General features: G+C 41.7%; 1 protein-coding gene across 2 annotated transcripts in view; it reads left to right on the top strand.

The window, feature by feature from the left end:
• The window catches only part of LOC121586524 (trafficking protein particle complex subunit 9-like), a 349,081-nt gene that overhangs the window by 125,026 nt on the left and 211,926 nt on the right, over window positions 1-12,129 (top strand). For both annotated transcript variants that reach the window (XM_041903274.2, XM_041903273.2), the window contains one exon: window positions 6,164-6,282. In XM_041903274.2, coding sequence (XP_041759208.1) covers window positions 6,164-6,282 — 119 coding nt within the window. The remainder of the gene's footprint in view (window positions 1-6,163; window positions 6,283-12,129) is intronic.

Below are 12,129 nucleotides of genomic sequence, written 5' to 3'. Positions count from 1 at the left end.
GTACATTTTAGAATAAGGCTGGAAAACGTAACAAAATGTGAAAAAAAGATAAGGGGTTAGAATACTATCCGAATGCACTGTAAGTGGATGATGCGCTTTCAGATGTCTCTTGAGATCGATAGGGCTACATCGAAATGTTTCTTACAGAATAAATATGAAAAGCATATGCATAACCATGGTATCAATTGAAAGGGAACAGTTTGGAGATTATGGGAAAATTATTAGACCAAAGGTGAGGACACACCAGTTCACATGACACAAGACTGAATCCAAACATTACACTGTTGATTTGGTGTGCATTTTACATTTACTGTACTTTTCGCCGTATTTGTTGATAAAGAAATCGGAAAATACTCTGGATACATTCAGTAACATGATATGAATATTCCTGGGAAATGTGGGTAGGTGCAACATAAGACAAAGAAATGACAAGGGTTTGAGTGAATGGACTAACTGGTGTCTCCAAGTGGCCACACATCTCACCAAAGTGTGCACAGTTCCTAAGTCATTTCAATGCACTTTTATTACGTAAAGAAGAGTGAGTCTTCAACTATAAGGTGCTATTTTGAGCACTCCTACCTGTGCCGTTAAGACTTTTTTTTTGTTTGGAACACAACACTGCATCCTCGCCATCACACGATTACTGTTGTTGTTTACGCAATCAGGTGGGCAGGTGGGCATCATTTGAAAGCTTATTCTATTGCCACATGACTAGCTAAGTTATAAAATACGCTTTTACAGTGTTAGACTTTCACAATGCAATTCAGGGAAACAGATCATAATTTTGGTGTGCATAGAAAGAAGTCATGAGTGCATTCAGGTGCGTGTGCCGCGGCAAATCTTCACAATAGACACAGGCTCATTCTGTTCAGAATAACCCAGGGTATGACGACATGTCATCTTGTAGCTGTACATCAAATATAGTGATCGGAAACATTGACACTGTATATGACATGAAAATGTGAAATGCAGATTTGGATTCATGAATGTTTGCCTTACTTGTATGACATCAAAGTGGTATTTATTATACTCCTCAACATCTCATCTTTCAAAATAAATAGAATCCTCTTAATTTGCAGCTTTTCCCTTACTCAGACAACAAAACGTGTAAAAGTTGGCCAATTAACAGGAGGGATGCGGGAAAGTTCTCGCGCGAGGTGCTCAAGTTCAGAATGTCTGTCAGTCAAAACCCATACAGCGCTGTGAAGCTCCGAGCCAGAGCTCTGAAGTCATGTATTGCATGTTACTATACAGCCACTGCATTTCAATTTAGGTGTTTATCAGTGCCATTTTCAACCCATATAAAGGGGTATGACGATTATGAAGATTATTCTTTTTTGTTCACGGTTATTGTCCATAATGGACGTTAACGAGATTATACGATAATTGTGCCAGCCCTAGTTGTGGGTTCAATTACCGCAGGGATCACATACCCTTTCTAATAATGTATGCAACATGCATGCACTCACTCCACTGTAATTGGCTTTGGATGAAAGCGTGTGCTAAGTAGCATATTTTATATTATTCTGTGTGTGTGGTCTGAAGTCTCCAGCCAGTGCCCTAGTCGTCCTCCCCATCTCAATAAGAGCTAGTGACTAGCGTCTGGTCGTCCTAGGGAGGCGAGGAGGAGGTAAAAGCAGGGCAGAGCAGACAGCATAAACACATTAGCCCATGGATGCTAAAATGTCAGCGTACAACAACATCATTAAAGGGAATTAAAACTGCCAGGGAGATGCATTTAGAAAAGCTGGCACAATTACACAGGGAGGGAGGGGAGGGGGGGGGGGGCTGTCAGTGTTGTAACCTTCTTGTTGCTCGTTGCTCCGCTCGTAATGTTCCCAATGTACCGCAGCTAGAATATCTGTCAGCCAACGGGCTTCTTTGCAGATGATGTCATTCCGTTTTGGAGAGAGTTGCGATTTGTCATTGCTCGGCAGAGTATGCCTATTCAGCTAATCACATTACCATTGTGATATGATTACAGAATATGCAGAAGATAGACATACTGCACCTATTTGAGGGAAATAAACATAACATGTTTTCTTCAAATGTACCTAGATATGACTTTGTGAGGTATTCAGAGTGAATTATGTCTTATATGAAGATCAGTTCCTACAATTGACTGACTTGCCACTATTTACGAAGCTTTCATATACTTTGTAATGCCATAATCTTTTCGGTTCCAGAGGCAGGAGCCATTGCGACAGCAGCTCAATTAGTCTGTTCTATTCAGCCCATATCGACTGAATGGACCCTCATTTCAAGGGACCAATTATTCTATTGGCTCAATCAACAGAGGGCAGCGACCATTTAAAGTGCTATTGAAACCTAACATTTGAACTGAACGATATTTTGGTCAGTCCTATGAACCCCATTATGGATTTAATTGACCAATTATTTATTGAAGCTGTAATAAACCTATTTCGTAATTGTGGGACATTAATACATTTTGACAGCTTGTTTGATAAATCCAGTATCTATGGCTAAGTGAATATCTTTGTACATTTCTTTCTGTCAAAAAATATTTGATTCCCAAATTAATAGTTCCTAAAAATGACTTCTTATTAAAGAGATTCTCTGGTAATTGTGTGTACTTTTGGATACTTTTTAGCCAGTAGTCCTGAAAGTAGCACTGACGAGGCCAAAGTGGTACCTGAAAATTGTGTGTTACGTCACATATGTGCAGATATGTGCACCACGTCATTTCTCTCTCTCTCTCTGTTGTGTCCACTGAGCCGTTGGGCCCGCCCTGCAACCTCATTGGTAACGCTGGGCAGGCCTCTTGCTAGCAGTCATTCAAATGCGAGGGACTGAAGCTTATTGGCTAGAACTGAAATTGCTAGGGGGCTGGACCAAGTGGGGGGAAATATAGGGAAAATTGCGTGGCACAGCTTCAAGAAAACAGTTTCTTTCAAACTAGGGATTTCGTGGCTAATTGAGGTGAAACAGTTATTCTGCTCAAAAATACTTTTAGTTGCCAAAGTACCCGAGCATTTCTTTAACAGTCATAATCCATACATAACACATTAGTAAGCAGTACATAAGCATTCATATATGTAATATGACAATAAGATGGACGAGGAACATGTATTGTTCTCTTTGTCACCTCGCAAGATAAATGTGATGAGGACAATCTCACAGCATTATGAGCAGTTTACTGCTGAAGGTAAGGGAGTATGAGGGATTGATAGTAAAATAACATCTTTATTTGCTCTGTCTGTCTGGATGATGTGGTTCTGTCTGTAATGCTGTATTTAGTATGACTCAAATGCCTGTGAGTAATGATAGCAATAATTTGTTCAGATCCTGCATTACCTCACTCTCTCATTCCCTCTCTTCTCTCTCGCTCCCTCTACTGCTTCCTCATCTCTCTTTCTCTCGTCTGATTTCTTTCTTGTTCTTATTCTCTTTCTCTCTATCCCTCACTCTACATCTTTCTCTCTGCCTCTCCTCATGTCTCTCACGCTCTCTCCCTCTTTCCTAATCTCATTCCCTTTCTCCCCCTACTGCTCTCTCTCCCTCCATCTGAAAGAACCTCCTGCGTTCTTGTAATTTGGATGTTTGATGTTGTAATAATGACAGCAGAAAGTGGGGGCTTTTGAAAAGAGACACTATAAAGAGCCACTTTATTTTCTCTCGGTCTCTCGTTATCTGTCAGTCTCACCTGGGCTACTTTTGAGTCATATAGCTCCTAAAATAATACCAGCCAAGGAATTGTGATTTCTTCTCTCTCTCTCCCTCCCCCCTCTCTCCCCTATTCTGAGACTACTTGTGAATACTCTTTCTCTTTCTCTCTCTCTTGTTGTGGAGGGTAGAAATTGTCTATCTATGGGATTCTTCTAATAAACCAACCTATGTTAATGAGGGGTCAAAGGTCCTGTGCTAGCTGCTCCCAGAGTCGACCTCTCTACCCAGGTGTTCAGGTGTTGTCTCTCTTTCTTTCTTGACTTGTATTTTACAGCCTCATGTTCCTCTCCCCTCAACAGGATATTGAAGAAGCGTTTCTGTTTATAATGCAATGAGTCATAGGCCCCCCTTTACTAGAATAGTCTTGACTCGCCTTCTATGAAAAGCAGAAGTGTGTGTGGAACCGAGAGGTGGCATTGCAGAAATTCACATTACCTCATCTCTTGTGGAAGACTTTGTTGATGATTTTCAGTTTGTCATTGTGTATTAGATCATTTCACTGTCACTAATATAATCTGTAGTCACAGACTCTCCCACGGCGGATGGAGAGAGAGTTTGAGAGAGAGGCAGGGATAGATGGAGAGAGAGAGACAGCGAGAGAGAGGCAGGGGTAGATGGAGAGAGAGTTTGAGAGAGAGGCAGGGATAGATGGAGAGAGAGAGACAGCGAGAGAGAGGCAGGGATAGATGGAGAGAGAGTTTGAGAGAGGGACAGCGAGAGAGAGGCAGGGGTAGATGGAGAGAGAGTTTGAGAGAGAGAGGTAGGGGTAGATGGAGAGGGAGTTTGAGAGAGAGACAGGGATAGATGGAGAGAGAGTTTGAGAGAGAGACAGCGAGAGAGAGGCAGGGATAGCTGGAGAGAGAGTTTGAGAGAGGGACAGCGAGAGAGAGGCAGGGGTAGATGGAGAGAGAGTTTGAGAGAGAGAGGTAGGGGTAGATGGAGAGGGAGTTTGAGAGAGAGACAGGGATAGATGGAGAGAGAGTTTGAGAGAGAGACAGCGAGAGAGAGGCAGGGACAGATGGAGAGAGAGTTTGAGAGAGAGACAGCGAGAGAGAGGCAGGGATAGATGGAGAGAGAGTTTGAGAGAGGGACAGCGAGAGAGAGGCAGGGGTAGATGGAGAGAGAGTTTGAGAGAGAGACAGCGAGAGAGAGGTAGGGGTAGATGGAGAGAGAGTTTGAGAGAGAGACAGCGAGAGAGAGGTAGGGGTAGATGGAGAGGGAGTTTGAGAGAGAGGCAGCGAGAGAGAGGCAGGGATAGATGGAGAGAGAGTTTGAGAGAGAGACAGCGAGAGAGAGGCAGGGATAGATGTAGAGTGATGGCAAGAAAAGAAGGATGATGTTGAGCGATGTCGTCGTCAATCTCTCCGCCCGTTACTCTGTCTCTCTCCCTCCATCTCTCCCTGTGAGGATTAGACATGAAGATGTATGTGGGTCTGGAAACAGGCTGCAGGCCTTTATGGAGGCTCTAGTCAATAAAGATACTGTTTATCAGTGTTCTCTCTTCCTCTGTCCCTCCACCTCTCTCTGTCTGGATGCATATATAATCTGTTTCTGTGAGTAGGATATGGAACATGACAAAGACACAATGCTGACTGACTGACACTGTGCCAGCTCTAGTGGTTCTGGGCTCATATTCACAAAGCATCTCAGAGTAGTGCTGATCTAAGATCAGGTGCCCCCTGTCCATGTAATCTCATTCATTATGATCTAAAAGGCTAACCTGATCTGAGAACAGCAGTCCTACTCTGAGAGGCTTTATGAATATGGACATGCCAGCCATGTCAATAGAATGTGTTGGAAAGCTTTGTATCAAAGAGGATATTGAGTTAGAGCTGGCGGGCTCTAACTGTTTGAACTTTTATTCCTACCACATCGTTCTCCTTTGTGCGTGTGTGAGTGTTTGCTGGCGCATCTGTAAGTGCGTGCGTAAGGCAAGTGTGTGTGTGTGTGTTTGTTGTGGCCCAGATCTTTGCAGCTGCTAGCCCAGTGATTCCCTCAGGAGACAGAGATGTTTCCACTAACGTCAGAGAGACTGGGTGCTCAGTACCTACGTCACAGTGTGGGATATTCTGTAGCGTAGCTTGCTGAAAATAGTAACCCCTTCAGTAGCTATTAATACAGGAAGCTGATCTGACTGTTTGATTCTCCTCTGAAGCTCTGTGGAGGATTATGTTGTTTACAGCTCTGAACTCTGCAAAAATATATAAAAAAGAAAGATAGGCCTTGAGCTACTGTTTCATATTCTGCTCACAAAATGTATTTAAATGATCATGTCCTCGTGTATGAAGAAGAGATAGGAGTTGCTCCTGACTTTACCAGGAAATACTTTGGGATCAGGGAAACTCTCTCACCCTAATATGTTTTTATTTGCTTATGTGAGTTTTAACAACTGTCAATGTAGTTAAATTAAATGAAGTCTGGGGTTGCTGTAGTTGTGTGTTTTCTGACTGGCTGATGGTCTCTGCTGCTGTTCCAGATGGGATCAGTGTGACAGGCCTTCCCATCTCCAGCCCCCTGAGACAAGTCCTCAGACCCCGGGCCGAGACCAAGCCCCTGGGCAGCGAGTCCAGCAAGACAGACTACAACCACATCAAGGTAAGACTGACACCTCTGCTCTCCCCTTTTCTCTAAACAATATTCTCTGTTATTACCACAGTGAGATTGCAGCAGGAACCTTTCTCTACTTAATCATTTCTGTGACACTTCACTCATTTGAATTTCATGGCTTCCGAAGGTTGTTTTATATCCCTCCTTGTGTTGCTGTCTGTCTCTCAGCCCATTTTCTGATGCTGCAGATAAATAATGAGCCTCATGATGGGGTAATGAGGATGGGTGTAGCTGTTTGTTTAAAAAGCAGGGAGGGAGCTGAGGACAGACAGACAGACCGACTAACTGCAGCTTTTCACACATAGACAAGAAGGTACACAAAACAAAACAAAGAATCAAGGTGGTCTAATCAATCCCAAAACACGTCTTTAAAAGCAGTTTTGATGGCTATGTTTTTTTAAAGAGGGTTATCCCAGCTTTCAAGTGCTACCACATTTATTTCTCAACACCTAAAATTGCAAATGCTATTACAACAATTTATTTTACAGCACTGTCTCGGACTTTGAAAATGCCTGACATAACCCATTACCAGGGGCGCAACTTTGGTTTTAGAAGTTGGGGGGACATAATAATAAAAAATATCAAAAATACATAAAAAAAAAAAAAATGTTGGGGGGAATATATTGTGGCTTCCATCAATGTAATTGTCCGCATAATTTCCAATCCCCCGTATATTTTTTTTAAATATATTTTCCTTTATTATTTTCCACTAACCCTACCATCTCTCCCCTAATTGGAGTAAACTAATGGACAACACTTAGGCTTCTACTTCCAGCTTATACAGTTGAAGTCGGAAGTTTACATACACTTAGGTTGGAGACATTAAAACTCGTTTTTCAACCACTCCACAAATTTCTTGTTAACAAACTATAGTTTTGGCAAGTCGGTTAGGACATCTACTTTGTGCATGACACAAGTCATTTTTCCAACAATTGTTTACAGACAGATTATTTCACTTATAATTCACTGTATTCACTTATAATTCACTGTATCACAATTCCAGTGGGTCACTAAGTTGACTGTGCCTTAAAACAGATTGGAAAATTCCAGAAAATGATGTCATGGCTTTAGAAGCTTCTGATAGGCTAATTGACATAATTTGAGTCAATTGGAGGTGTACCTGTGGATGTATTTCAAGGCCTACCTTCAAACTCAGTGCCTCTTTGCTTGACATCATGGGAAAATCAAAAGAAATCAGCCAAGATCTCAGAAAATAAATTGTAGACCTCCACAAGTCTGGTTCATCCTTGGGAGAAATTTCCAAATGCCAGAAGGTACCACGTTCATCTGTACAAACAATAGTACGCAAGTATAAACACCATGGAACCACGCAGCCATCGTACTGGATAAGAGCGTCTGCTAAATGACGTAAATGTAAATGTACTGCTCAGGAAGGAGACACATTCTGTATCCTAGAGATTAATGTACTTTGGTGCGAAAAGTGCAAATCAATCCCAGAACAACAGCAAAGGACCTTGTGAAGATGCTGGAGGAAACAGGTACAAAAGTATCTATATCCACAGAAAAACGAGTCCTATATCAACATAACCTGAAAGGCCGCTCAGCAAGGAAGAAGCCACTGCTCCAAAACCGCCATAAAAAAGCCAGAGTACGGTTTGCAACTGCACATGGGGACAAAGATCGTACTTTTTGGATAAATGTCCTCTGGTTTGATGAAACAAAAATATACGGTAACTGTTTGGCCATAATGACCATCGTTATGTTTGGAGGAAGAAGGGGGCTGCTTACAAGCCGAAGAACACCATCCCAACCGTGAAGCACGGGGGTGGCAGCATCATGCTGTGGGGGTGCTTTGCTGCAGGAGGGACTGGTGCACTTCACAAAATAGATGGCATCATGAGGAAGGAAAATTATGTGGATATATTGAAGCAACATCTCAAGACATCAGTCAGGAAGTTAAAGCTTGGTCGCAAATGGGTCTTCCAAAATGGACAATGACCCCAAGCATACTTCCAAAGTTGTGTCAAAATGGCTTAAGGACAACAAAGTCAAGGTATTGGAGTGGCCATCACAAAGCCCTGACCTCAACCCTATAGATAATTTGTTGGCAGAACTGAAAAAGCGTGTGCGAGCAAGGAGGCCTACAAACCTGACTCAGTTACACCAGCACTGTCAGGAGGAATGTGCCAAAATTCACACAACTTATTGTGGAGGCTTTTGGAAGGCTACCTGAAACGTTTGACCCAAGTTAAACAATTTAAAGGCAATGCTTCCAAATACTAATTGAGTGTATGTAAACTTCTGACCCACTGGGAATGTGATGAAATAAATAAAGGCTGAAATAAATAATTCGCTCTACTATTATTCTGACATTTCACATTCTTAAAATAAAGTGATGATCCTAACTGACCTAAGACAGGGAATTTTTACTAGGATTAAATGTCAGGAATTGTGAAAAACTGAGTTTAAATGTATTTGGCTAAGGTGTATGTAAACTTCCGACTTCAACTGTACCTACTGTATACATTTTACGGACACAGTATATTTTACAATAGTTATCTTTTGTTTGTTTTTAGTCCGATCCTTCAGCTCCACTCAAACTCTCCCATCTATCTCTGAAAACCATCCAGTTTTATTTATTTATTCTATTTGCAATATATTTTTCAACTGTGCTGTGATGTTTCACAAAAGTTCTGAACCTTTCTATTCTCATAGATTCTACGTATTGTAAATTAAAAATTAACATTTTTGTTAAGAGTATTATTATATTATTGATCGATTGACTATGACTTTTTAAATTACCCATTAGTGCTATTTGCAGAGGGGGACATAACTTGGCAGGGGGTCTGGGGGCCCTCCCATTTTTCTGGGCATCTAAAGCACATTTCCTGCATTTCTACACAATCCAATATGACCTGTGACCCTTCTAGCCATCTCTATTTAGAACAACAAAAAGTAAGCAAAAATGCCCTCAGTCATCAAGCTAGGTAAGAGATTATTAAATATGTTTAGGTGGTTGATAAGACTGAACTAGATCATGATAATTAAATAATCAATATTGTGTTGCACCTTTAACCAATAGCCTAACAAATGAGCAATTCTTACAAATAAAATACGAAGACAACTTTTGATTGTCTTTAAGACATCCTCTATAACAAATTTCAGCCAGACCGCCCAGCCAACCCGAGCCGCCTACACACCCGACCCCCACCAGTCTAGTCAATAACTCAACTCTCTCCCCAACACAACTTCCTCCCCAACACAACTTTTTTTTATGTCTCAAGGGAAAGGTTTGGAAAACAAAAGTTGAATGAAAACACATACACCTACACATTAACACTCAGAAACAGTACACCCTCCATATAATTCATAACATAGGCCTAATAGTACTGTAGAGCTCTTTTTACTTGCACACAATATAGCTGGGTCACCCCGTCCTGCCCCTAGTGGTCCACGGCCTTGTAGCGCCCCAACCCAACACATCCCACTCAGCATTAGGATCTTAGTGAAACATTCATTATTGGTTTCAGGTGTGTTAGGCCAGGGTGACAACAGTACAGCAGACCCCCAGGGCCAGGACTGAGCAGCCCAGCAGCTAGGGATTGCCTAAATCTACCCTGACGTGGGCATGTTTTAAATACAGACTCCTTTAGTCATACAGTATTCCATATAAGGCATCCAGACCTTATCAAAGTTGCACAATATACCCTTACTCTTAAAACAAATCTAGTGATACTGTAAATAACTTGACATTTCTTCCATACATTGTGGGAGGATAACCAACCTTGCAATTAATGGCAATGCATTTATTAGCCACTATAAAATGCTAGGTTACACACTTTCTTCTGAAAACAGTCTCCAGTGTCAACATTTACAAGCACACAAAATCAGGGAGAAGGGAGAATCTGTAGCCATGCTGAGATAAAAGAACATACTCTTTGCCAGAATTCAGCCAGCCTTCACAAGACCACAACATATGCAAATATGTGCATGATATTTAGTTTCACTGGCATATACAGTGGGGGAAAAAAGTATTTAGTCAGCCACCAATTGTGCAAGTTCTCCCACTTAAAAAGATGAGAGAGGCCTGTAATTTTCATCATAGGTACACGTCAACTATGACAGACAAAATGAGATTTTTTTTTTCAGAAAATCACATTGTAGGATTTTTAATGAATTTATTTGCAAATTATGGTGGAAAATAAGTATTTGGTCAATAACAAAAGTTTCTCAATACTTTGTTATATACCCTTTGTTGGCAATGACACAGGTCAAACGTTTTCCGTAAGTCTTCACAAGGTTTTCACACACTGTTGCTGGTATTTTGGCCCATTCCTCCATGCAGATCTCCTCTAGAGCAGGGATGTTTTGGGGCTATCGCTGGGCAACACAGACTTTCAACTCCCTCCAAAGATTTTCTATGGGGTTGAGATCTGGAGACTGGCTAGGCCACTCCAGGACCTTAAAATGCTTCTTACGAAGCCACTCCTTCGTTGCCCGGGCGGTGTGTTTGGGATCATTGTCATGCTGAAAGACCCAGCCACGTTTCATCTTCAATGCCCTTGCTGATGGAAGGAGGTTTTCACTCAAAATCTCACGATACATGGCCCCATTCATTCTTTCCTTTACACGGATCAGTCGTCCTGGTCCCTTTGCAGAAAAACAGCCCCAAAGCATGATGTTTCCACCCCCATGCTTCATAGTAGGTATGGTGTTCTTTGGATGCAACTCAGCATTCTTTGTCCTCCAAACACGACGAGTTGAGTTTTTACCAAAAAGTTCTATTTTGGTTTCATCTGACCATATGACATTCTCCCAATCCTCTTCTGGATCATCCAAATGCACTCTATCAAACTTCAGACGGGCCTGGACATGTACTGGCTTAAGCAGGGGGACACGTCTGGCACTGCAGGATTTGAGTCCCTGGCGGCGTAGTGTGTTACTGATGGTAGGCTTTGTTACTTTGGTCCCAGCTCTCTGCAGGTCATTCACTAGGTCCCCCCGTGTGGTTCTGGGATTTTTGCTCACCATTCTTGTGATCATTTTGACCCCACGGGGTGAGATCTTGCGTGGAGCCCCAGATCGAGGGAGATTATCAGTTGTCTTGTATGTCTTCCATTTCCTAATAATTGCTCCCACAGTTTCTTCAAACCAAGCTGCCTACCTATTGCAGATTCAATCTTCCCAGCCTGGTGCAGGTCTACAATTTTGTTTCTGGTGTCCTTTGACAGCTATTTGGTCTTGGCCATAGTGGAGTTTGGAGTGTGACTGTTTGAGGTTGTGGACAGGTGTCTTTTATACTGATAACAAGTTCAAACAGGTGCCATTAATACAGGTAACGAGTGGAGGACAGAGGATCCTCTTAAAGAAGAAGTTACAGGTCTGTGAGAGCCAGAAATGTTGCTTGTTTGTAGGTGACCAAATACTTAGTTTCCACCATAATTTGCAAATAAATTCATTACAAATCCTACAATGTGATTTTCTGGAATTCTTTTTCTCAATTTGTCTGTCATAGTTGATGTGTACCTATGATGAAAATTACAGGCCTCTCTCATCTTTTTAAGTGGGAGAACATGCACAATTGGTGGCTGACTAAATACTTTTTTTCCCCCACTGTAGTATGTTCTATGGATAGTCTTAAACTGCTGTAATGTATGTCTGAGATTATATGAACATGACTGGGCATTATAATATATCTGCATCCATTCATAATCAATAGCGTCTCACAGGTCTTCCTCACATTTTTGTTTTAAATGTTTTGTGTCATCGGGAAAAGCCTCTAATCAACCCTTGATACAGTTTGGAAATCAACTTTGGAGGTTTGTCTGACTGACTTAAAATAGCATCTGGTTTATCCAGTGTTTGCTGGACAGA

Source organism: Coregonus clupeaformis, chromosome 17, assembly GCF_020615455.1.
Source record: "Coregonus clupeaformis isolate EN_2021a chromosome 17, ASM2061545v1, whole genome shotgun sequence".
In the NCBI taxonomy this organism is placed as follows: domain Eukaryota; kingdom Metazoa; phylum Chordata; class Actinopteri; order Salmoniformes; family Salmonidae; genus Coregonus; species Coregonus clupeaformis.
This window is presented reverse-complemented; position numbering and strand designations above follow the sequence as displayed.